General features: G+C 36.9%; 3 protein-coding genes across 5 annotated transcripts; 1 reads left to right on the top strand and 2 right to left on the bottom strand.

The window, feature by feature from the left end:
• Positions 1-453: 453 nt before the first annotated feature.
• LOC105165020 (two-component response regulator ORR24) lies at positions 454-5,647 on the bottom strand. Of its 3 annotated transcripts, none has more exons than XM_088881220.1 (9): positions 5,420-5,647; positions 4,993-5,247; positions 4,239-4,852; positions 3,740-3,892; positions 2,746-3,126; positions 2,431-2,507; positions 2,054-2,357; positions 1,274-1,949; positions 454-805 (listed from the first exon to the last, which is right to left on the bottom strand). In XM_088881220.1, exons 3-8 carry the CDS (start codon positions 4,357-4,359, stop codon positions 1,291-1,293), a joined length of 1,695 nt encoding a protein of 564 aa, XP_088737346.1. In that variant the 5' UTR covers positions 4,360-4,852; positions 4,993-5,247; positions 5,420-5,647; the 3' UTR covers positions 454-805; positions 1,274-1,290. The 3 variants fall into 3 exon arrangements, with proteins under 3 accessions (XP_088737346.1, XP_088737344.1, XP_088737345.1); XM_088881218.1 differs by having other exon boundaries at positions 454-823; XM_088881219.1 differs by lacking the exon at positions 5,420-5,647 and having other exon boundaries at positions 454-823; positions 4,993-5,386.
• Positions 5,648-8,184: 2,537 nt separating this feature from the next.
• On the top strand, positions 8,185-8,772 carry LOC148787705 (uncharacterized). The gene has a single exon (XM_088881334.1). The coding sequence runs from the start codon at positions 8,185-8,187 to the stop codon at positions 8,770-8,772; it is 588 nt and encodes a 195-aa protein (XP_088737460.1).
• Positions 8,773-15,629: 6,857 nt separating this feature from the next.
• On the bottom strand, positions 15,630-16,582 carry LOC105165017 (uncharacterized protein At2g29880-like). The gene is made up of 2 exons (XM_011083895.1): positions 16,217-16,582; positions 15,630-16,130 (listed from the first exon to the last, which is right to left on the bottom strand). The coding sequence occupies exons 1-2, from the start codon at positions 16,580-16,582 to the stop codon at positions 15,630-15,632; spliced, it is 867 nt and encodes a 288-aa protein (XP_011082197.1).
• Between the last annotated feature and the right edge of the window lie 5,676 nt (positions 16,583-22,258).

Below are 22,258 nucleotides of genomic sequence, written 5' to 3' on the forward strand. Positions count from 1 at the left end.
GTTATGTATTCTTGCTGCTTCATGCTTGCTTTGTTTACTTGTCTGGTCTTACTATATTACCACCGATCAGTGTGACAGTATGCTTAGGAGTTGGCTCATGAGTTAGTTTCCGGTATTCATACATATGAAACTGATGAAATAAACCACCAGTTACTATGTTTCCAATTACATATAGTTAAATGTACCTATAAGGGTAAATTGCAATTTACCTACTTATATTATAGAAAATAGATAAACAGTCCCTTTAATTATGAAGAATAAAATAGCAATTTACCCTCAGCAGTTTTTAAAATATAGAATTTACCCCGTGTTCTTCAAAATGTAGCAATTTACCTCCTATGTTTCTAAAATTAAAGCAATTTACTTCCTTAGGTAAGAAGGTAAACAGCTTCATTTTTCAAAATACAAGGGGATAAAGGAGGGTAATATAATCATTTTTCAATATAAAAGGGGTAAATTAAAATAAACTCATGTATTAAACTTGTATGAATCATTTTCTCTCAAAAATCTCTTATGGTATCTCAAGTTTGTATCATTATTCTTGTTGCTTTCTCTTTTCCTGATCTAAACTGCTCCATGTCCACTGATTTGCTCTGTGATACTGATAAAAAAGAGATAACATCATTCGAAAATGAGTTTTGCATACAAGCTGCAAGATTAGAAACAATAAAATGCAATCATGCATGGAAAGGAACAGAATTGCAACTTATTGAAATCGCTCACTAAAAACTGCAATGTATATTAACATGCAGAAGTTCGGGAAAAGACTCTTCCTCCTTCTTTATGCCTCTTCTTCAATACCAACCTATAGATTGTCATCAGCCTGAAAGCGTGTCAGGCGTATTAACAAAAAAATGCATATGGCCATAGTTACTCAATAGATCAAACATGAAATATACTCACTGTTTGAGATATTGACAGCTCCGAAAAAATGAAACCTAAATAACTATGGATTTACGGTGCTAGTTCAGCTATTTGCAACTTAGATGCTCCACAAGTGACTAAAAATGGCAAGCTGGGTCACTCAGGGGATGCAACACCTATTACCAAGTTTGTGAAAGTAATGCATTTATCTAACTTCAAGGACACGTCAAATGCGGGCAACTAACTAGTAATTTGACTTTGTTCTAACTGATGCAGAAACTTTCTATAAAGATGGTTCATGGAAGGTCAATTCATTAGAAAACTCTGAACCAATCAAAGATTACCATCACGGGCTAGTGTGAAAAGAAACCTATAATTAAAAAGGAAAAGAAATAAGTATAAAGGATACCTGCTTCATGATACTCGTTAAATTCTTCCAATGAGGTAGCATTGCTGTAATACTAGTTCATTGGTGGCTTCGCTTGTTTCAAATCCAAAGCTATCAGTTTGGCACTGTCTTGCCAAGGAATCATCAAAATAACTTTCTCTCACTGAATTGGAAACCTCATCATTTGTACGACATTCATGCCTCTGACACAAGTGGACTTCTCGAGGAACCAGTAAAGGGTCTCCCAAGCAAAATGTGTGATCAGAAAATTCCTGGTGAAGTGTATTCCTGTCTAGTACTGGGTCATGATTCATGTTATCCCCTGCATCCTGACTAGCTGGATATGTTGGGCAATCCAAGTACATCTTAATGTTTGGTGATGCATTCACTAATGAGCTTATAGGAGAAACTTCATGTGGATTTATCACCGCATGAGCTGATGTATGAATGCTCAAATAAATTGAAGGAGCGGGTTCATGGAAAACGCTCGGGGAATGAACAGCAGCAGACCAGTTGTCACTAGAACTACCAAAATTTGGCAACATGGATGAAAAATCTGAAGTTAAGGAGGACGAAATTTCAGTAGAGGACTGATTTCCAAAAACCTCTTCCTCCCTTGGAGCATTAAAAAAGTGTTCCTCTAGCATCAGTGTATTGTTAGGGAAACCACAGTTTCTTGCTCCACTGATATTTAATTCTGAGAAATCATAACAATATTAGAGCACAAAGTAAAGTTCAAAGTGTGACAGTTATAGAGGTAATATCCGTGTTTCTTTTTCCATTTCAGTGGCATTAGCATACCATGAAGCATTTTGAGGTCTTGGTTCCCTGTTTGCGTGCTTGCGTGGGTATTAGGTTGATGACAATTGGTGTTCATCAAACTGTCTGCCTCCCCCCATTGAATGATTCCTGAAGAAGAAAGATCAGCCGAACTTGGACCGGGCGGAGTGTTCAGCGTACTTGGCACCCTGGTGGCTGGATATGATCTGTAACCAGAATCCATAGATTGCCCGGTACCAATATTTTCTGTAATTACTTCATTAAAAATTTGTCCATAAGCAGAATCAGCACAGCCAAAGGATTTTTTCAGGTACAGCCTATATTTCTGAAACGGAAATAAGCTAGTAAGCATATATAACTGGACTGCTAGCCTATATAACTTGGGCACCAGATTTTACCTGGAGGTGGCTGGCCACATTTTCTCGTGTAAGCCTTTCATCGTTCATTAACTCCAGGATCTTTTTAGGTACAGCCTCTACAACAAAAGCATATCGAAAGACAAATAGTAAGGGTAAGAGGTCTCTGGTTGAAAAGAGACTGGTTCAGAAGACACAGGACATTGTAGGTAATAACTAATCAGCTTCAAGAATTAACAATGTAAAATTACTAAATCTGCAATAGTGTACAGATTGGGAATAAAGCATAACAAATACATTTCTGCAGTTCTAAAGACACAACTATTTGATCCTATCATGATTAGTTAAACAACTCACTGTCAATTCCCAGTTTGTTGACTGCTGCAACAAATTTGTGATGAATGTCTGGTAACCAAACAACACGGCGCTTTTTCTTGGTTGGTAAATCCTCACATCCTTGGCCTTTCTCTTTGTCATTGGTTTGATCTTTCCTTCTCTTATTAGATTTTACATTGTGATCAACGTTCTTTGTCACCTTAAACTCTTCTTGTAATTCACCAGATTTAAGGTGAGCATTGTCAGAAGTTCTCCATGCTTTGAAATCCAGCTTCTTTCTTCTTACTACATGTTGCCAGATGACTTTTAGCTCCTGAATCCGGACAGGTTTTAACAAATAATCACAAGCTCCATGAGTGATCCCCTTCATTACAAGTTCTTTATCATCATACGATGACAACACTGCAAACAAAATCCAGTTAAAATTAAAATCCTCACTTGAAAAATAGATAAAAAGGAGAAAAGCATGTCCCAATTTCCTACCGGTTTTTTTCTCCTTGCAAGTAATTCTAGATACATACCCTCAGAGGTACATAGGCCTAGACTAGATGCTACAACTGGTGAATTTTGTTATCCTTCAGCTTATTGGGATTACTCACAGCTGATTGAAAAGTGGTGTCATCAGCTAAAGAAAATTTTATCCATTTGGTTTTTGGGGGACAGTTTTCAAAATAAGAGGTTCAATTGCTTTTGGGATGTTCACTAGAACTTCCAATACATGATTAATGTGCGAGCCCCCCCCCCCCCCCCCAATGTCCTGAGTAGGAAAACATATCGTTCGACTGTTATGCATGAATTTAGCATTTTTGTTCTTCTTTCATGGAAAATGGAGGAACACCAATCAATATCATCAGAGACACTCGACGTTTCCTTGGAAAAATGTCAGCATGGTGAAGCGACGTCTTTACTTATTTCAAAATGCGGGTGCATGTAGAAAGACATGAGAAGATTGAGAAATGGTCCCAATTAAATTACAAAGTGATAAATAATAATGGCTTGACTTCTGCTCACTTACATATGACCGGAATGTCCATTTCAAGCCCCACATGCTCAAGGAGCGTAATGCCGTCCATGTCGGGCATATCCACATCACTGATAACCAAATCAAACTTGTCTTTGCTTTCTCGCAGGAGATTCAGTGCTGTAATTGCTTGGTTTGTTGTGGTGACTGCAAGATTACATAGCAAACTATCATAGAACTTAAGAAATTATAAGGAACAGAGAACCAGAGAAGGGTAGAGAAATAAACATTATGAGGGCACAGTAATTTCTATATTGACTCGTGATGCTACTGCTTCACAGTTCAACAGAAAGCAAGGAAAAGAATTCAAGCCAGTCGTAGTCTAGGCAGCAAAAGTAGAGTTAAAATTCAAAATGCAATCTCCCAAAACCAGGATGCAAATACATATAAAGTATGCATCAAACACAAAATTTAACCAACAGTTTCAGACACATAGAAAGGATCTTAAATATAATATACAAATCTAAAGAAGAAAACTAGGAGATTGTGAGACCATGATATTGGCATTTGCGAAGTAGAGACTCCAAGAGCATGAGGCAGGTGGGGTTATCATCCACAGCAAGAACCCTCATGCCTGTTGGAAAATCATCACCAATTTTGGCATGCACAGTCATGCTTCAAAATTGAAAGACTTCTCAGTATGTTAACAGGATAGGTGGCGTTTAATAGATCAAGGTCATTTAGATGAAGATATGAATAAGTAATCAAGATCATTTATGTGAAAAAGGATAAAGAGGCAATAGGAAAACGAGAAAACTGCTGCTTATGATAGAGTTTGAATACAAGAGGTCTCCTCGCTCCCATGAATGGGCCATTGGAGTAGAGAATCCAGTTCTAATTTAGAACTAATTTATTAATGAAGTGGTGGAAGTATGAAATATGGCTGGCGTAAAATGTGGAACATGTTATTTAGTATAACTGAAACTCTTTTTGAATAGAAGAGGTCTCATTGCTAATTTATAATTTATTGATAATTAAATTTATCAAGAATATATTCTCCCTGGAAACTCGGTTTTGCCGCTTCATACAACTCCATCAGTCCTCTGATGTCTTGGCTCAGCTTTCTTCTGAATCTCCCGTCCTTTCCTTTGAAATTGTTGAATACATCTGTACATACAAATACATCACTGAAACAGTCTCAATTTCTATATATCTTAAGCTACAAAGAGAAAAATAAAAAACCCTGGAGAGGTTGATCTGAAAATACTTGTTAAAAAGGTTTAATGCAAAGACAAGGAATTAGAAACCTGGAGAAATGTAGTTGTCCCATGTTGTCTTAATAGACGGAAAAGCAGTGAAACATCATGTGGACTGTAGTATCAGTATATGGAGGCGCAGCTTGCCACGTAATGTTTCTGAATAAGTGATTCAATTTCCTCCTGGTAGTAAGAGCTGAGTCCTACCCTCTGGATGGCATCCACCAAAACCAAACTCTCCGACGGATCATCTTCTCCCTTCGATTGTAACACCTGTCAACTCTCTTCTATCTTTTGCTCGTATTCCTGTATATACATGAAAAGACTAATTATTAATTTCTTCTCCGAATGCTAGCGTCAAGAAAATGCCTACGCGAACTTGTTGGGAAGAAGAAACAAGAAATTCATGTGGGAAACATAAACTGAAAATCCTGAGGGGGGGGGGGGGTGCGGCCAGAGATAGTAGTTGGTTTAATGCCTCCAATGGTAGCATTAACGTCGCACTTATGTTTTCTAGCGCTGGATATGGAAAGAATTAGGCGTGCTGGCTCATAAGTCTTTCCAATGTTTGCAAATCCGGGACGTGGTAGGGAAAAGTTAGACAGGCCTCCGCAAGATGCCATGAATTTCTTCAACCGGGAATTCGAAGAGACTTGAAAAGCAGTGGAAAGAGGAAACAGAGATGTTGCTGTGCGTTCTGGGGCATGAGATTTATAGCCCGCATTAACGTCACTAAATTCTATTTTTAATTTATGCAAGGTTGCAACTTGCAGGTTGTGCATATTAACTTATAATTTATTGATAATGAATCAACTTATAAATAAATTTAATTATCAATTATCGACTTATAATTTATTGATAATGTATCAACTTATAAATAAATTTAGTTATCAACTTATAAATTATCAATTATTTAATTATCAACTTATAATTTATTGATAATGTATCAACATATTAAAAAATTTAAATTTAATTATCAGTAAATTATAAGTTGATAGTTGATAATTCGAATATATTTCAACTTGTAATTTATTGATAATTAAATTTAAACTTTTAATAATTATCAATGTAATCTCTTAACTATGTATAAAAATGTATGGACGTTGCACATGTTACATGCACACAAAAATTAGTTGCATTAATCAGTTAGAGAACATATTGGCATAAAAATTATGCGTACATAAATTAAAATCAGTAATTTTATGATTGAATTGTATTAGTTTCATTTATTTATGATAAGAAGAAACAAAAGTATTTCTTCCAAAGTGGAGTAGCAACAAAAGTAGCAACTCTTATGTTCTTTGTAAAGATATGCAGTCCATGGAGGGAAATGCTAATCCAGTTATACAAAGTACCCGAAGGACAGCTAGATTCAGTGGCGCGAAGAATGTTTCAAAGATTGCAATTGCTGGACTTGCGGTGCAAAAGGACATATATCACCCGACTACCCGTAGAAATGTGGTGAATTAGAAAAATTTGAAGCCACAGATGACATACTGGATGCAGTCTACTATGCCGATTTGATACTCATTTACCAATTCGAAGACTTTCCGTCAGACGAAAGCCTCTATGAGGAGGAAAGAGAGATTCATCGAATGGATCTTCAACCGAGTCAGAATAATTACAACGAATGTGATAGGCTTCAAACCTCTGGAAGATTGTCAGGATCTTTTCCAGAATGACGGTATCCAACAAAACTATGGAAAAAATCATGCGACAAGATTCCAACCTCAGCCCATACGATGGATTTAGAATTGGAGGAATTGGGATAGTCCTGAACCAGAAAGGACTGAACCAAAGAAAGCATCATATAATCTACAAAGTAAGTTCAGGTGAGTTTGCTATACCTGTGGGACTTACTGGTAATATGATGGAGATACAATTGATTCCTAAAGAAGAAATTTTTAAAGAATTAAGTAAGGGCACAGATCACGGATACTAAACATTGAAAAAAATGTACCGAGAATCCGTCAGGGCCAGCCGTACTATCTGGGCACATATCAAAGACAATTGCTTTCACTTCTTCAATTGTGGGGGTAGCATTAAGATGATGTTGGTCCTTCTCTAAGAGAATGTCAGTGACCCAATAAAGGTCGTCAACACTCACCCTGTCATCCATTGTGAAGGCCTACTTGAAGTAGTCAACAATCGAAATTTTGATATCTTCTGTTTTAGTGAGTGTCGCTCCATTATGTTGGATTTTGTAGATCCTTGATTGTTTCCTCTTTTTCTTAGTTAGTGAATGAAAGTACTTTGTGTTTTTTTCCCCCTCCTTAATCCACTTACAAGCTGCCTTCTGTTTCCAGTAGCTTTTTTCAACAGATAAAGCAAATGTTAGCTCAGTTGTTGTCTTGTTCATTGCAATGAGGTTCTCATCAGAAGGGTCCCCATAGCAGTCTGCAACCTTGACTCTTTGTTCAGCATCTGTGATATTTTGGAAAATACTCCCAAATACTTCGGTGTTCCATAATTTTAGAGCTGTTTTAATCCAGTGGAGCTTCTGTTGGAAAGCAAACATCCCTTGCCTTGGATAGGATGCTGCCACAAAGTAGTCACACAGTGCTTGAAGTCGTGGTGCTTAGTCCACATGTTCTGGAAACGGAAGGGTGTCGGAACTTTCTTCATTTCTTGTTTGACCGAGAGAAGGAGTGGGCAATTATTTGAAACGTTCCTTGTGAGGTATTGAATACGAGATAGGGGGAATGCTTAGGTCCGCATGTGAGAGAATAAGAACCTGTCAAGACGTTGCCAAAGTCTGTTCTTAGATCAACTAAATTTTATTACGTGAGTCGCATGCTCCAAGGCGCTAAGAAGAATTATTTGCTGATTGAGAAGTATGCATTAGCGTTTATCGTTACTGCAAGAAACCTAAAACCCTATTTTCAGTCTCACGCTATAATCTTGCTAACCAATCAACCTTTGAAGCAAGTCTTGACTAGACCCAATGCGTTAGGAAGGCTAGTAAAATGGGCAATCTAATTAGGGGAGTTTCACATGGAGTTCCAACCAAGAACAACAATAAAGGCCCAAGTTTTTAACAGATTTTTCACCGAGATGAACAACCAGGAGGGGGAGAGAGATAAAGGCAAGTGGCTATTTCAAGTAGATGGCTTCTCAAACTCAACTTAGGGGGGAGCAGGGATAGTCCTTAGAGATCCCAAAAGTACTGAGATTGAGGTAGCAGTAAAACTAAATTTTGCCGTAATGAATAATGAGGCCTAGTATAAGGCATTAATAGCAGGGATGAATTTGGCATTGCAACTGGGGGCTAAGGAGATAGTCACCTACACGGATTCTCAGCTGGTTGCACAAAAGGTATGTAACCTCCAACAAGCTTTTGAAATGTTTGAATTGCATCAAAATCCAAGAGAGGAAAATGAAAGGGCAGACGCTCTATCAAAGTTTGCGAGCACAGGTTTTGGGATAAAACACAGGAACATCACTTTGTTGGTATCCAAACACAGCAAAAATAGAGATCTCCCCGATCACAGAGAACTTCATGTAAACCAAGAGGATGAAAGTCTCCCACTGTTAAAAGTTCAAATACCTAATGACGACTGGAGATCTTTGATCATAAAATTTCTCCAAGGGGAAAGATTCGCAGATGAAGCTCAAAAGCGGCGAATGAGAATACAATCTACCAGATTCACACTGTATGAAGCGGAGCTGTACAGAAGAACACCACAGCGTATACTGTTGAAATGTGTCAATAGAGACATACTTAGAGAAGTGCATGAAGGAAGTTGTGGGAATCACTGTGGAAGAAGAGCACTAGCTCAAAGTCCTAAAGCAAGGATACTTCTAGCCCACATTACCTCAAGACAAATTTGAATTCTCAAAGAAGCGTAAAAGTTGTCAATAAAACTCCAACCTATCTCATGTACCTCCCACTAATTTGCTAAGCATCCCAGTAACATGCCCTTTTGATCAGTGGATGATTAATATTCTAGGACATTTTCTCCCTAACTCCTGGACAGCGAAAATTCGTCATCGTAGCAGTAGAACAGTTCACCAAATGGGTGGAAGCACAAGCTGTAACCAAGATATATGAAAATGAAGATGAAGTTCCTTTAGAAAAAACATAGTATGAAGATTTGGCATTCCAAGGGTACTGATCTCAGATAATGGTACCCAATTCCAAAGAAGAAATATACAAGATTGGTGCCGAGAGATGAAAATACAATAGAACTTCACCTCGATGTCAGATCCACAAGCAAATTGGCAAATGGAGGTAACCAAATAGAATCATATTGAAGAACTTAAAAACTCGCCTGGAAGGTCTTAAAGAAAACTAGGCAAAAGAGTTACCAGGTGTGTTATGGGCATATAACACCACTGCCAGAAACAACACATGTGAAACCCCCTTCTGCTTGATGTATGGTTCAGAAGCAGCAATTCCAGTGAAATTGAGGCAAAATCCGCGTGAGAAAAGATGTATGATCAAGCGTAGAATCTGAGCAACATGTGACAGACTTGATAATGCTACTGAGAAAAGAGAGCTGACCTATGCAAAGGTACAAAGTATAAAAGGCAAGCATAGAAAACGTATAACAAGAAGGTGAAATCAAGAAGCATCCAAGTTCGGGTACTTGATCTTGAAGAACTGGGAAGCCTGAAAAACTGGACCCGAACTGGGAAGGTTGTTTTAAAGTCGTGAAAATAGCCAAAAATTGAGCATACCGCATCCAAGAAATGTCAGGGAAAGATCTAAAAAAATGGAATGCACAAAACCTTAGGAAGTTTTACATTTTAGTTGTATGATGTGAAATTCTCCTCTAAATAAAGAGACTTTGATTATACTACAAGACATTTTATCTTGGACCCTCAAAAGGCCCATGTCCGTAGTGGACCTCTATTCCAAGTTCGAAAGAGCTTATATTTGTCAGGGCTTAGATCTGAATAGACACCTTTATTTTAAGTCTGAGAGGGCTTAAGTATGAATAGACACCATCCAACGGGTCTAGGCCTTCATCTCCTTGGAATCTTACATTTACTCAAAATAAATAAAACCTCACTTTCCTAACTACAATCAATAAAATTGAAATTGGAAACCCTAATCAAAAGTTGGGGGGAGTACAAAAGGAGGGAGAAAGAAAGCATTATTATTTCAAGGCTAAAAAATGAAAGAAGGAATTAAAATAAAGAGGCACACAAGCCTCAGCCAACATAAAATTAAACCATGCTTTTGGCCACTGGGTTTTGTGATCAACCCCATTGTTTATCCAATAAACAATAATTGACACATATATCAAATATAAATATGTTAAATAACTAAATGCAATCTATGTATTTAACAATAGATATACAACATCATATACCAAGAACATGATTAAATACAAAAAGTAACATGCTAATAATGTAATTAAAAAATGAATATCAACCATACATCCAATGTACATTTTTTTTTTGTTTTTTTGGAAACCATTTCTAAATTAATTTAAGGCACAATTTAATTTTAAAAAACTTCAATTTAACTAAAATTAAAATTTACCAAAATTAATAATTTCAAAAAATAGCAGAAAATAGAAAAATCTAATTTTTCAGAAAGAAAACGCACAAAACGGCTCAGCCGTTCGGATAGCAAACGGTCGTCTGCTGCAGGTCGCACGTGCGCGCACTAGGACTGCGCCTGCACGCTGCCGCCCTTCCGGCACGCACGCCAGCTGATGCGCGTCCTAGGCAGCGCGCAGGCTACTGCGTTTTTCAATTTTTTTTTTAATTTTTGTAATTAAAAAACTGAATAAAACTATGGATTTATAGAAAATCCAATTTTCAAAAGATGCATAGTTATCCATAATTTAAAAGAAAAATTAATATGTATTTTCTAAACATATAACCATGCTTCAAAGCCATAAAACATGATTTTCAAAAGAAAATTAAACACGTTATTCATGCTCAACACATAATAACATGTTAATCCTAAAGCCACAATACCGAACCAAGCTCTTATACCATATAAAGAATCAGTATGGCACGGGAACACAGTGGAAGCATGAAATAAAAATTATTAAAAACAAATCAAATGGGTGTTCCCTTTGAAATTTTCGGCCGTTTGGTGTTTGTCAAAAGCATAATAACAAACGAAATAAGCATGCTAGACATGTGACTAAAGGATGAAACGCTCGTCACCATGAATGGCCATCTAGCAACGGTCCATAGCATTACAAACTAGGTGAATGTTGGCGTGAACATTTAGGGCTGGTTTGGTTGTGTTTTCATTTTCATTTTTAGTTTCTAACTTTTGGAAATGGGATGGAAATGCTTTATTGTTTTTGTGCGAAAATTGAGAATATGTTTGGTTTAGTTGTTTCCAAATGTATGTATATAGGTGTGAAAATGTTGAATATAGGTATATGTACTTTTGATGTGACAGAAATTAGTTATGAGGGTTGACCTAATTGATTGAATATTTGTCTTCTTTTTATATTATTTTAATTCTATTTATATTATTTTAAATTTATCTATTAATTAATCAAATTGAACAGGAAAATAAAGAGTAAATTAATTGTCATGAATAATGAACTAAATAATTATATAATAAATTAAAATAAATTAATTGTCCAGAAAGAAAAACCCAATTTCATTGGTGCAAATAAATCCAAAAATGAAGATGAAAAACAAAAGAATGAATTGAACAAAAAAGAAATCAAAAATTGTAAAAATATTTTATTAGATATTTAAATCATATGAGTGATTAACTGTGAAACGAAAAAAATTGAAAGGCATGTAATTACAATATGACAAACTTTAGAGAATTGAATGTATTGTTCAGTGTCAACATGAGTTATATTATAATTTATTTAGTTCAATAAATCATAGACCATCCGTGTAAAATCAGTCGAAAAACAAATGCAAATAAATTGACACTTTTTATTGTTGCAAATTACTATGGAGACATTTCATTATTGCAAAATTCTATAATTTTATTTTAATTGAAACGGTTTTAATTGTTTATGGTGTAGCTTATGACAATTGCCGCTACACGTGACCGGACTCGCTCAAGTCCAGGCCATCACCATAACCCAGTAATTTTGGCTTATATATATATCTACTAAGTTCTGTAAGATGAAATCAAAGGGAAAATGGCCTCAAGAATGCACCAATTGATAAAGTTTACTAACTTCTGGTATACACATCACCTGTGATTGAATCTTTTGTTTTATTTCTTTTCTTTTTAGTAATTCATGTAATGTATTTACATTAAAGAATAATATCAATTTCGATGGAACAAAAAAAATGATCAAATGATAATTCAATTTAATTTGTTGTGATGTCATTTTATATAAATGTAATAAAAAAATATCTATTTCGTTGATATGAATTACTGTTCTATATATTAATAGAAAAAAAAGACGTGAATGGGACTAAATATATTTTTCATAATTACAAGATTCATGTAAAAGACAAACAAATTTTATTATTAAGTATTAAAAAAGACGTGAAATGGCACTAAATATAATTAAGCATCAATGCCTTACATAAAAAACAAGATTCAAATTAAAAAAAAGTTTACAATCATTTTGGTGTACTAGGGGGTTCCTCCGGCGGCGCCGCATTGGACGTGCTATTTTCGTCGTCTGAGCTCGACAACGGATCAATGCAGATTGGATCAAAAATGACGGTAGGAGGCTCGTCATGTTGAGGGGAGGGGGGGCTGCCATATTTGGAATCTCCGAGAAAAGAACATCATCGTCATCTTCTTCCTCCTCGTCCGGTACCGGAATGTCGATGTTCTCATCATCATCGAAGAGCTCGCACAACTCTTCCCATTTTGGCTCGTACACATTTTGGTAGCAACGAGCCACTAGATTCTCCTATTCATTAGCATATTGAAAAAAAATTTCAATTTGTATTGTTAAAAAAAACGAAATTTGCAATATCCAAACATAACAAAAATTTTGAAACATACCCGGGCAATGGCATTCCACACTTGGTCGTCGGCCGTTAGTTTTCTTTCATCGTAGTTCCATGTAACGCCCAAGTGATTTCCCACCCATTGGAATGTATAAAAGCAATCTTGCAGTTGCCAGACCCTTCTATGCGCCCAAGCGTAACTTATTTGCGTGTTGAAATCTCTATTCACGTCGAGTATGGCGGAATTGATGGCTTGCATGGTGCGTTCGTTTGCGCGCCATATACCAAGCCATTTGCAGTATATGAGAGATTGGACGAATACGTCCTCCATCTCCCTTGTCCACCATTCACGATAGAAAACCATATCTTGTCCACCATTTGATTTGATGTGTATTTAATTTATATAAAATTATAATAATTTTTTGTATCAATCAATATCATTTTTATATTTATATATTTTAATACAAATAGTGTCTCCCTTATTGTTATTTATATATTTTAATACAAATAGTGACATTTGATTTGATTATATTTTGATTATTGTTATTTATATATTTCGAAATTATATTTCACCCGGCATATTGAATATATATATATATATGTACATAGATAGATAGATATAGGTGGAGACATATATATATGTAAAGACATATAAAAATACATTTGAACTTTAATCCTCAACTCCATTCGCAATTACAATAATTTAATCAGTATTGTCGTTACCGGTATCTCGATCATTCCACAAATGACCGGCCATTGCATCGCGGAATGCCGCTTGCGTATCAATGTCTTGTTGCGATTGTTGAGGCAAACGACGATACTGGTCATTTGCTTCATTGTCGGGATCGTCAAACTCTCCCCGTTCCCCATGTTCAAAAAATTGGTCATCTATGCCAAATTTTCGTATGAAGTTGTGGATCACACAACATGCGATGACAAGATCTCGTTGACGATCTAAGCTGTATGGCGGCATAGGTCCTTTCAGAATTGGGAATCTGTTCTTTAGCACACCAAACGCCCGCTCGATGACATTACGCAACTGTGAGTGACGTTGATTAAATAACTCTTTTGGTGAATGGGCTTGCCGATTGTTACCTCTAAATGAGTTGATATGATAACGATCTTGACGGCACGGTGCCAAAAATCCAGGAAAATTGGGATAAGCGGAATCCACTAAGTAATATTTACTTGAAACAACATGAGATAAATTAAGGCTGTAAAATGCTGTTCCACAAGCACTAATGTAAATGTAATACCATTTGGTGGCCAAGGAAAATTCAGATCATTATTTAGGCAGTCCATGAAGACACGGGCATCATTTGCGCTACCCTCCCATCCAGCCATGACATATGTGAACATCAAGTCAAAATCACAAACAACCATAACATTTTTTGATATATCACCGTGACGTGATCGATATGCATTTTGCCTGGACACCGGAACACTTGCTGGTATAAGTGTTCCGTCAATTGTGCCGATACAATCCTAATAACAAATAATTTCAAATCGTAAAACTGAAAAAAAATGCAATATATATTACCTTAAAATAATACCGGTGAAAATAAAATAATTTCGATAATCAATAATACTTTCGGTCAAAAACAAATAATTTCAATGAAAAATAAAAATAATTTCAGTCAAGAAAAAATGAATGTAGTATAAATTACCTTAAAGTATAGAAAGAAGTGTATATTGTTAAGGATTCTGGGATGTATAACATTGAAATTTGGAGGACATATCAGTTCCGATGCAACAAGATTCAAAGCTCGCGAAACCCTTTTCATATGCCTAGAGATGGTCTCCAAAGAGTGCTGGAACCGCTCGCAGCTCGTTCTCTGGCACTCCCTTAAACCAACGGTTTGTAAGAAAATTGCGACTGATTCCATGACAGAGACACGCGTCCGTTGCGAGTCCATTAAAACACCTTTCCCTTTTAGTAACAGACATAAATTCTGGAACGTATCTTTGTTCATACGTAGCATATTATATATTCGATCGGGGTGCCCGGACAGAAGCTCGCTCAGCCAATCAGAGCCTTGCAGAATTGAATTATGTTGTGGTTGTTTCGAACACAGAATTGAAGTGCTTAACAATTCATGAATTAACCTGAGGTTGTTTTCATCATCCGAGGAAAAATCAGAAGAACTATTAGACTAATTGTCGCCGCTTGATTCATCCATCTATCAATTTCTTCCCAATATGGTTGGTGATGTATTTGTAATCTAATGCAAGTATGCAAAATACACCCGGCAGAGTACTCTTTTACAATTGGCCAATTGTGTATCAACCCCCATAATTTGACAAGAAAGGGGGTTGGTGACATAAGTGACAAGAAAGGGGGTTGTTGACAAGATTGACAACAAAAGGGGTTGGTGACAAAATGACAACAAAGAGGGTTTGGTGACTTCGGGGGTTTGATGAAATGCAATTACATCTATTATAATGAAATTAAAATGAGTAAAGTGAATAATTAATTGAATTGTTTTTAGTTTATATATTTCCGAAAATTACTTGGACAAATTTAACTGGAAAGATTATAAACGCAATCTACTATTATATCTATTTGTAGTTTATTGGTTTTATAATATGTTTCATTTTCTTATGTAAGATTAGCATTAACAAAATGCAAATACATAAGAATTGACAAACAATTTGAATTGTAGCCAGCTAAATATATTTCATATTCAATCTAGTTCAATAATTACACCTAATTACTATCACGCAAGTATATAAAAATGATGTAAAGAAAAACAACTACCACTAACATCACGCAAGTATATAAAAAAATTGTCTTCAAATTCATGCAGCCCCTATAAAAATAAAAAAAAAATTATTCACTTTTTCAAGCTTTCAACCCAAGCACGCTTGTCCTCATCACTCATCAGAAGAAACATTTGACGCCTCAACTTCAACAAAACCTCATCTTGCGCTGCAAAGAATAAATACCGCGGTAGTCCCTCCATTTTAGACAGCGCAGCCATGCATTCTCCAATATTATCGTTTATAACATTTGTCAGCTTCCGAGTTTTGGCTTCACTGCAAGCGGTTATGGCATCAATGCATTTATCAACTCGCTTCAACCGATCACTTTGCTCCCCTTTTCGCTGTCGACCTCTTCTTGCTATTGGAATTTGGTCGGGCACGGATTCAAGTGGATTACCATTTGCCATTGCAGGGTAGCTTACATCAACGTCATCATTGTCATTGTTGGAGACAGGAGGCATGGCAGAAGAACGGGCATGGCTACCAGTGGCTACAAAAGATGAGAACATCTCAGTACATAAATCGAAATGAGGAAGACCCTTCTTTTTCAAGCCAGACTCTCTTGGATTAGCCTGCACAATCAGTCACACTTTAATTAATTGGCGTATGTCAAGAAATGATGAATAGATTTATCAAAATAATAGGAGAAATTTAATACAATTATCGCGATCCATTCAGCCCAACGATCCTCTGATGCAGTCACGGTGCACGTTGTTGGGTCCCAACCAAAACCAGTCCGTTTGTACACCAAATCGTAAAACTTACGCCAGAGCATTCGAAGCCTGTTAGCCTTACCTTTAAGCTGCGCAACTGTGTATTGTGTTTTATTACGTTGGGACAATTCAATCCCGATCTCACGCCAAATTTGCTTGCTAAATGTTGATGAGAGAAGGTGTCCTTTCTTGAAATGATCATACATTAATTCGATGAGCATAGACACCTGGGGCATATCCCACCAAGCATCGTCAGCCCGTGACTTTGGATCCGAAGATGTATTACATGCCTCCTTCCCCTTTCGACTCATCTACCATGTAAGTTAAAGTCACGACGTAAGTAAAAATATCTAAAGTATTAATCATAACTCATAACTTCACATTTGTAAGTATAAACAATATTTCTTCACTATTTGTAATTTACTATAATTAATCATTATTATAAATTTTTGTACTTATTTTATTTATTATTGGTAGTAAGTACAATCCACTAAATATTATTGTATTATTTCATTAGCATATAATATGTGTATAATAAATATTATTGTATTATTTCATTAGCACACGATCTAAATATGGATACCAACTCATTCTCTGTATAGAAACGAAAAAAATAGGACATTAGTCAATAGAGAAATGCCGGTAAAAAGCCTTAGTCAAGTGATAAGAATAAATCGAATTTGTGAATTTGAGTCTTATGAATGTTCTTATGGAAGTTCAAATTGAAAGGAGTTACTCCTTTCATTACTGACTTTTTCCTCATCCATCTATAAATTCTTTTTATTGTTATAGATCTTACAAGTGAAATATTTATGACGGTTGCCTCATCCATCTCTAAATTCAAAAGTCACAACATTAATCTATATATGCTAAATGCATTATACCTTTCTTCTAAGGTTCTTCCTGGATTTTTCCCAATAGTTTTTGAGGTTGTATAAAGTTCTTTTATCTATGGTTTTTCAATTTATTTACAGTACCATATAGCTGTTAGTACTTGAGAAGTGAATGAGCTTCAATCCAAACAGACACAATTCGAACTCAAGTAACAAGTAAAAATACTTTGACACTCAAAGTAATGAGCAAACTTCAATTCAGCACTAAACTTTATCGAACAAGAAATTACTCAGATTTGATCTTTTCTCTGTTAGTTTATGGGAACTGAAAACGTATCACATCAAAAGCATAGCTACAGCCTTCATCAACCTCATTCAAGATTTGAGATGTAAGATATGAATGAATGTTGTAGTACAAAAGAGAATATGCTGTTAATCAACCTCTCTCTTCCTTCCTAATTCTTTACGTATAGAGAATATGCTGTTAATCTATGGTCTTAATGTTATCTAAATGTGATTTTGGTATAACTTAATTCACAAAATAATCACGACAAAAGGGGCGAATGGATTAAGAAATTGCATTTATTTACCAACAAAAAAAAATTTTACAAGCAGAAAACAAGCACTAACTACTACATGAAGTTTGGTCTCGTAGCTGAACACTATACTAATGGAGAAGAAAATTCCTATCAGCATCTCGATCACTACTACAGATTTCATATTTCTGTTTCTGCACTGAAGAAAACAGCATAAACAGACGGTACTCACCTTCGTTCGAGTGCCGCGCTTTCTCTTCCGGCAAGTTACTTCGTTGTTCGAACCACACGACTCGACGTTCGTAAAAAAAAGATGGATCCGTGGGTGAGTTTCAGGGGAAGAGGAAGGAGGAGGAGAGCTGGTTTTGTTTGAGAAGTCCATTGAAAGGAATGGTTTAGAGAGAAAACCAATTTTAATTGATGGGAAAGAAGCAAATAGTGGCTGACAAGAAAAGACAACTATGGCAAGCCTATTTGACCTATTAAATTTGAAATTGAGAAATGAATTGGGAATGCATTCTCACTAAAAAAGGTACAAAACAAACACATTCCAACATTCTCAAACAGTAAAAAGTGGGAAAAATCCCATTGAAAACACAACCAAACCAGCCCTTAGGCTCCCGAGTTCCATGCAGGTACTGTCCTTTCGTGGACCATCTCCCGACCTTAGTCTAGTGCATGGAATTGGGAGTCTGTTCTCATTCTGGACCAAGCAGTTATGTTGAATACTTGAGATATGTTTACTCTATTGATCGACAATGGAAATCATTTCCTATTCGATCAATCGCTATAGCCATGGACTTAGAGAGTCTAAACCATCTCAAAGCGCATAGGAGATATATCCATTATATACTAATAGGGGACGAATTCTATTTTGAAATTCATTATCCACAATACATAATCCGACTATAGTGGACAAGGCTTGTAATGACCACATCAAAGATATAGTCACCTCTCGCCAGATCTAAGATATAGTCATCATATGCATGTGACTGCCATGATTTTTCAAGTCCAAGGACTAATCCTATACTATCGGAGCTGAAAATTCAAGTCATACCGACCAAGCCTCCAAAGCTTTCATATGACGATTCCTACGAGTCAATTCAGTCAGTTAACAAACTTGTGAACTAATCCACTAAAATTGCATAGACATCTCATGTCTATCGCCGATGAATTACGGTACTCATGCAATGAATGTAATACTTAGTGCAAGTCTCTATAGAACTCTCGATGCCCAGTCTTGAGGTCCTCGACTTGGAATGTTTCAGACCAACCCACAAAAGTTGGTTTCACAACTGCCATCCAATACGCAACCCAACTACATAGGTTATTCAATAACTATATGGGCATTTGTTTTGACGTTAAAACACGGTTCAACATAATTAGTAAGCACAACAAATACATGGTGCCACAGAAGAATGTTTACTACAATCATCAAGATATTATCACATTCATAAGGATTGCTAAATGATTCCCAAAATCGCCAATCCAATTGGTTTTCTGGCACCATTTCTAACATATTTGTAAGTTCGAAAAGAGTTAGGTCTTAATGGACATGTTTATTTCTAAATCTGAAAAGGTTTAGGTCTGAATAGACACCTTTATTTATAAGCCACCATGGCATACATTTAATAAGGACCTTTGATTTCAAGGCACACGCAAACTGAATCAAGCAATCGCCTAAGTCCTAAAAAGACTGTACCTTGAGCCAAGGACATGCAAAACATGAAGCTGGAAAAATAACTAGGTAACTCTACTTATTAAATGCAACTCACACCGAATTGACATTCATCTAGGGATATATCAAAGCATGTAAAGAAGTCAACCATGAAGAAATTCATAACATCAAAACAGAGTTGGACATCATTGGCACTAGATTACAAAAACAATCACCCAACATCATCTAAAATATTCAGATTACAGACTAAATATTCAAAGGACGCAGTGGCCCAACATCCAAATTACTCTGTATTCTCAACAAGATTCTCAAAAGCACCAACACCTTCAAAAGTAGGTTCAATATCCGCAACAGCTGAATGGGAAGGATCAGGGCTTAAATTGGCACTCATCTCGATATTTGGGACTAGTACATCAAGAGGCAGTGTTGGATCGTAACCCTCGACAATCATAGGCTCCACAGAACAAGGCATAATGGGTGCACCTTCGCTAGCAACAACTTCAATTTTGATCCATTCATCCTTAGCCACTTTAGCAATCGGACGCTCCTTTGCTTCTTTGTCCAAGGCATCAAAAGGAGTACGAGGCAACAGAGAGTAAAACTCATCAGATAGAGGAACTTCTACCTCAATAGGAGCATCGGGATAGTCCTTGCCGTTCACATCCTTGATGATGCTTAGGAGGCTGGTGTCAAAGCGATCTTCAAAATCATTGAAAGACCTAACCTAGCTTATACACCTATTCCAGGTGACCACAAGCTCACGCATACCTTCATATCCCCCAATTGGCCAACCACTGGAGACTTTATGAAAGCACGACCCTTAGAGCCTACTGTTCGCCACCACCTCCTTATACTCATCACTAGATAGAACAATTCAATACCTTCCGCAACACTTCCCTGACGATATGACTAGCAATTCGCCTCCCTAGTTCAAGAAGATTCTTCCTCGCCAGATCGTGCACCTACTAATCTTTGGCAATCGACTCCCGATAGCTTTGATACTGGGCATGTAACATCTCATTCTGTTCTTTCAACCCCCTCACTCAAGCCTTTGCTGCTTCGATTTTCTCTTTCGCTTTGGAAGCTTGCTCATAGAAATTAGCAACTTGGAGAGTTACGCCAGGTAAGATCTAACTGACCTGGTAAAATTGAAAGTTATAAGGTATCAGAAAGAGAATAACAAGAGCTAGAAAGTGAGCAAGAAGAAATCCTTACGCCCATTAGAAATTTGGCCCCATGAGATTCCATCTAAGGTAGAGGGCTCAATGAAAGCTTCAATTGGTCCAGGGCAAGAGAATTTCGCAATATAAGTCAAAGAAACATCACCCGTAATATAACCCAAAATAGAAAAATTTTCATGAACATTCCAATTGGGGTGAAGTAGGGGAGCAAGATTTGCAGACACCGCAGGAGATTTCCTGGTAGCCAACCAGGTCTCCCTCATCTCTTTGGGCAAACCTTTCATAATTTCCACCTGCCTCTTCATAGGTGTGTATTTCTCCACGAGGACAGAGACAAATCTTTCTTCCAGTTCAGCGATTATTTGGGGTTCCAATTGAGGAGAAATCTTGGTCTTTCCCTTGCCAACGTCACCCTTTAGGGTCTTACTAACTTTCTTAGAAGGGGCAGTAGTCTTTGGCAAAGAAATTAAGATTTCCTTGGTGGCCAGGGAGCTACAGGGAAGGTCTTCACCTTTCCATCCGCCTCATCGGAGTCATCAACGCCTATCAGCTTCCTCATGTGCCTAGTAGAGATACCAGAAGTGGGAGAACTTCCCCTCTTACACCTCGAGGGGCAGCCTAGAAAAGAGAGGGAACCCTTGAGAAGTCAAGGGCCGCAGCAACAGGAAACGATGGAACAGAGCCGTAGGAAGAAGATGCTTGTAGACGATAGCGAGGGCTCATTCGAAGACTACTCAAAGCCATTACAATGTTTGCTGAGACAAGCGAACTGAAGTTAATAAGAAAAATGAGAAAACGAGGCCAACATCAAAAGAACAAAGGAAGAAATATACCAAGATATGAGGCATCCAAGCAAAAAGAGGCTGGAGACAAGCCAACTACAGAAAAAAAAAGTTACTTAATCATGATAACCTTATAATCATATTCATATTTAAGAAGCCTTTCCATTAAGAAGTTATCATCTCACGAAACAGGCCCCATAAGTTCAAAGGGAGGTTTGGTTGGTTGCCACCTATTCAGGCTAACCCAGGGCTTATGAGGAGGGGAACGAATAAAAATTAAATCTAATCTACTTAATTATTTTCAATTAACCATTAATCAGAAATTTCTGTCACCATGGGTGGCCGTCTAGCAATGGTCTATGGCACTAGAGACTAGGTGAATACTAGCATGAATATTAAGGCTTTCGAGTACCAAATGAGTATGGTCCTTCTATCATCCGTCTCTTGGTCTAAGTTTAAGATATGAAATTGGGCGTCGGTTCCCATCCTAGACTAGACAACTATGCTCATTAACTCAAGATGTATTTTCTCTATTGGTTGACATAGGAAACCATTCTCTATTCAACCATTCGCTATGCCACAAACTCTAAAAGCCCGAACCATCTCAGAGAGCATAGGAGACTCAACTGTCATATATAGGTGATGGATTTTGTCTTTGAACCTACCGTCCACACTACACATTCTGATTGCACTAGGAAATACTTATAATGATGATATCCAAGATAGGATTATCTTTCGTCATATATGATATACGACCATGATATGCATGTGACTGTCATGGTTCCTCAAGTCTGAGGACTAATCTCATACTATTGGAGTCGGGAAGTTCCATTCATACCAACCAAGCCTCTAAGGCTTCCATATGATGACTTTCCGTGAGTCAGTTCAATTAGCTTGACAACCTAAGCAACCACCCACTAAAATTGATACACTTGTCTTTGGTCGATGAAACATGACATTCATCTAATGAATGCAAT

The sequence above is a fragment of the Sesamum indicum genome, linkage group LG6 (genome assembly GCF_026168435.1).
Source record: "Sesamum indicum cultivar Baizhima isolate 11 linkage group LG6, ASM2616843v1, whole genome shotgun sequence".
NCBI classification, from domain to species: domain Eukaryota; kingdom Viridiplantae; phylum Streptophyta; class Magnoliopsida; order Lamiales; family Pedaliaceae; genus Sesamum; species Sesamum indicum.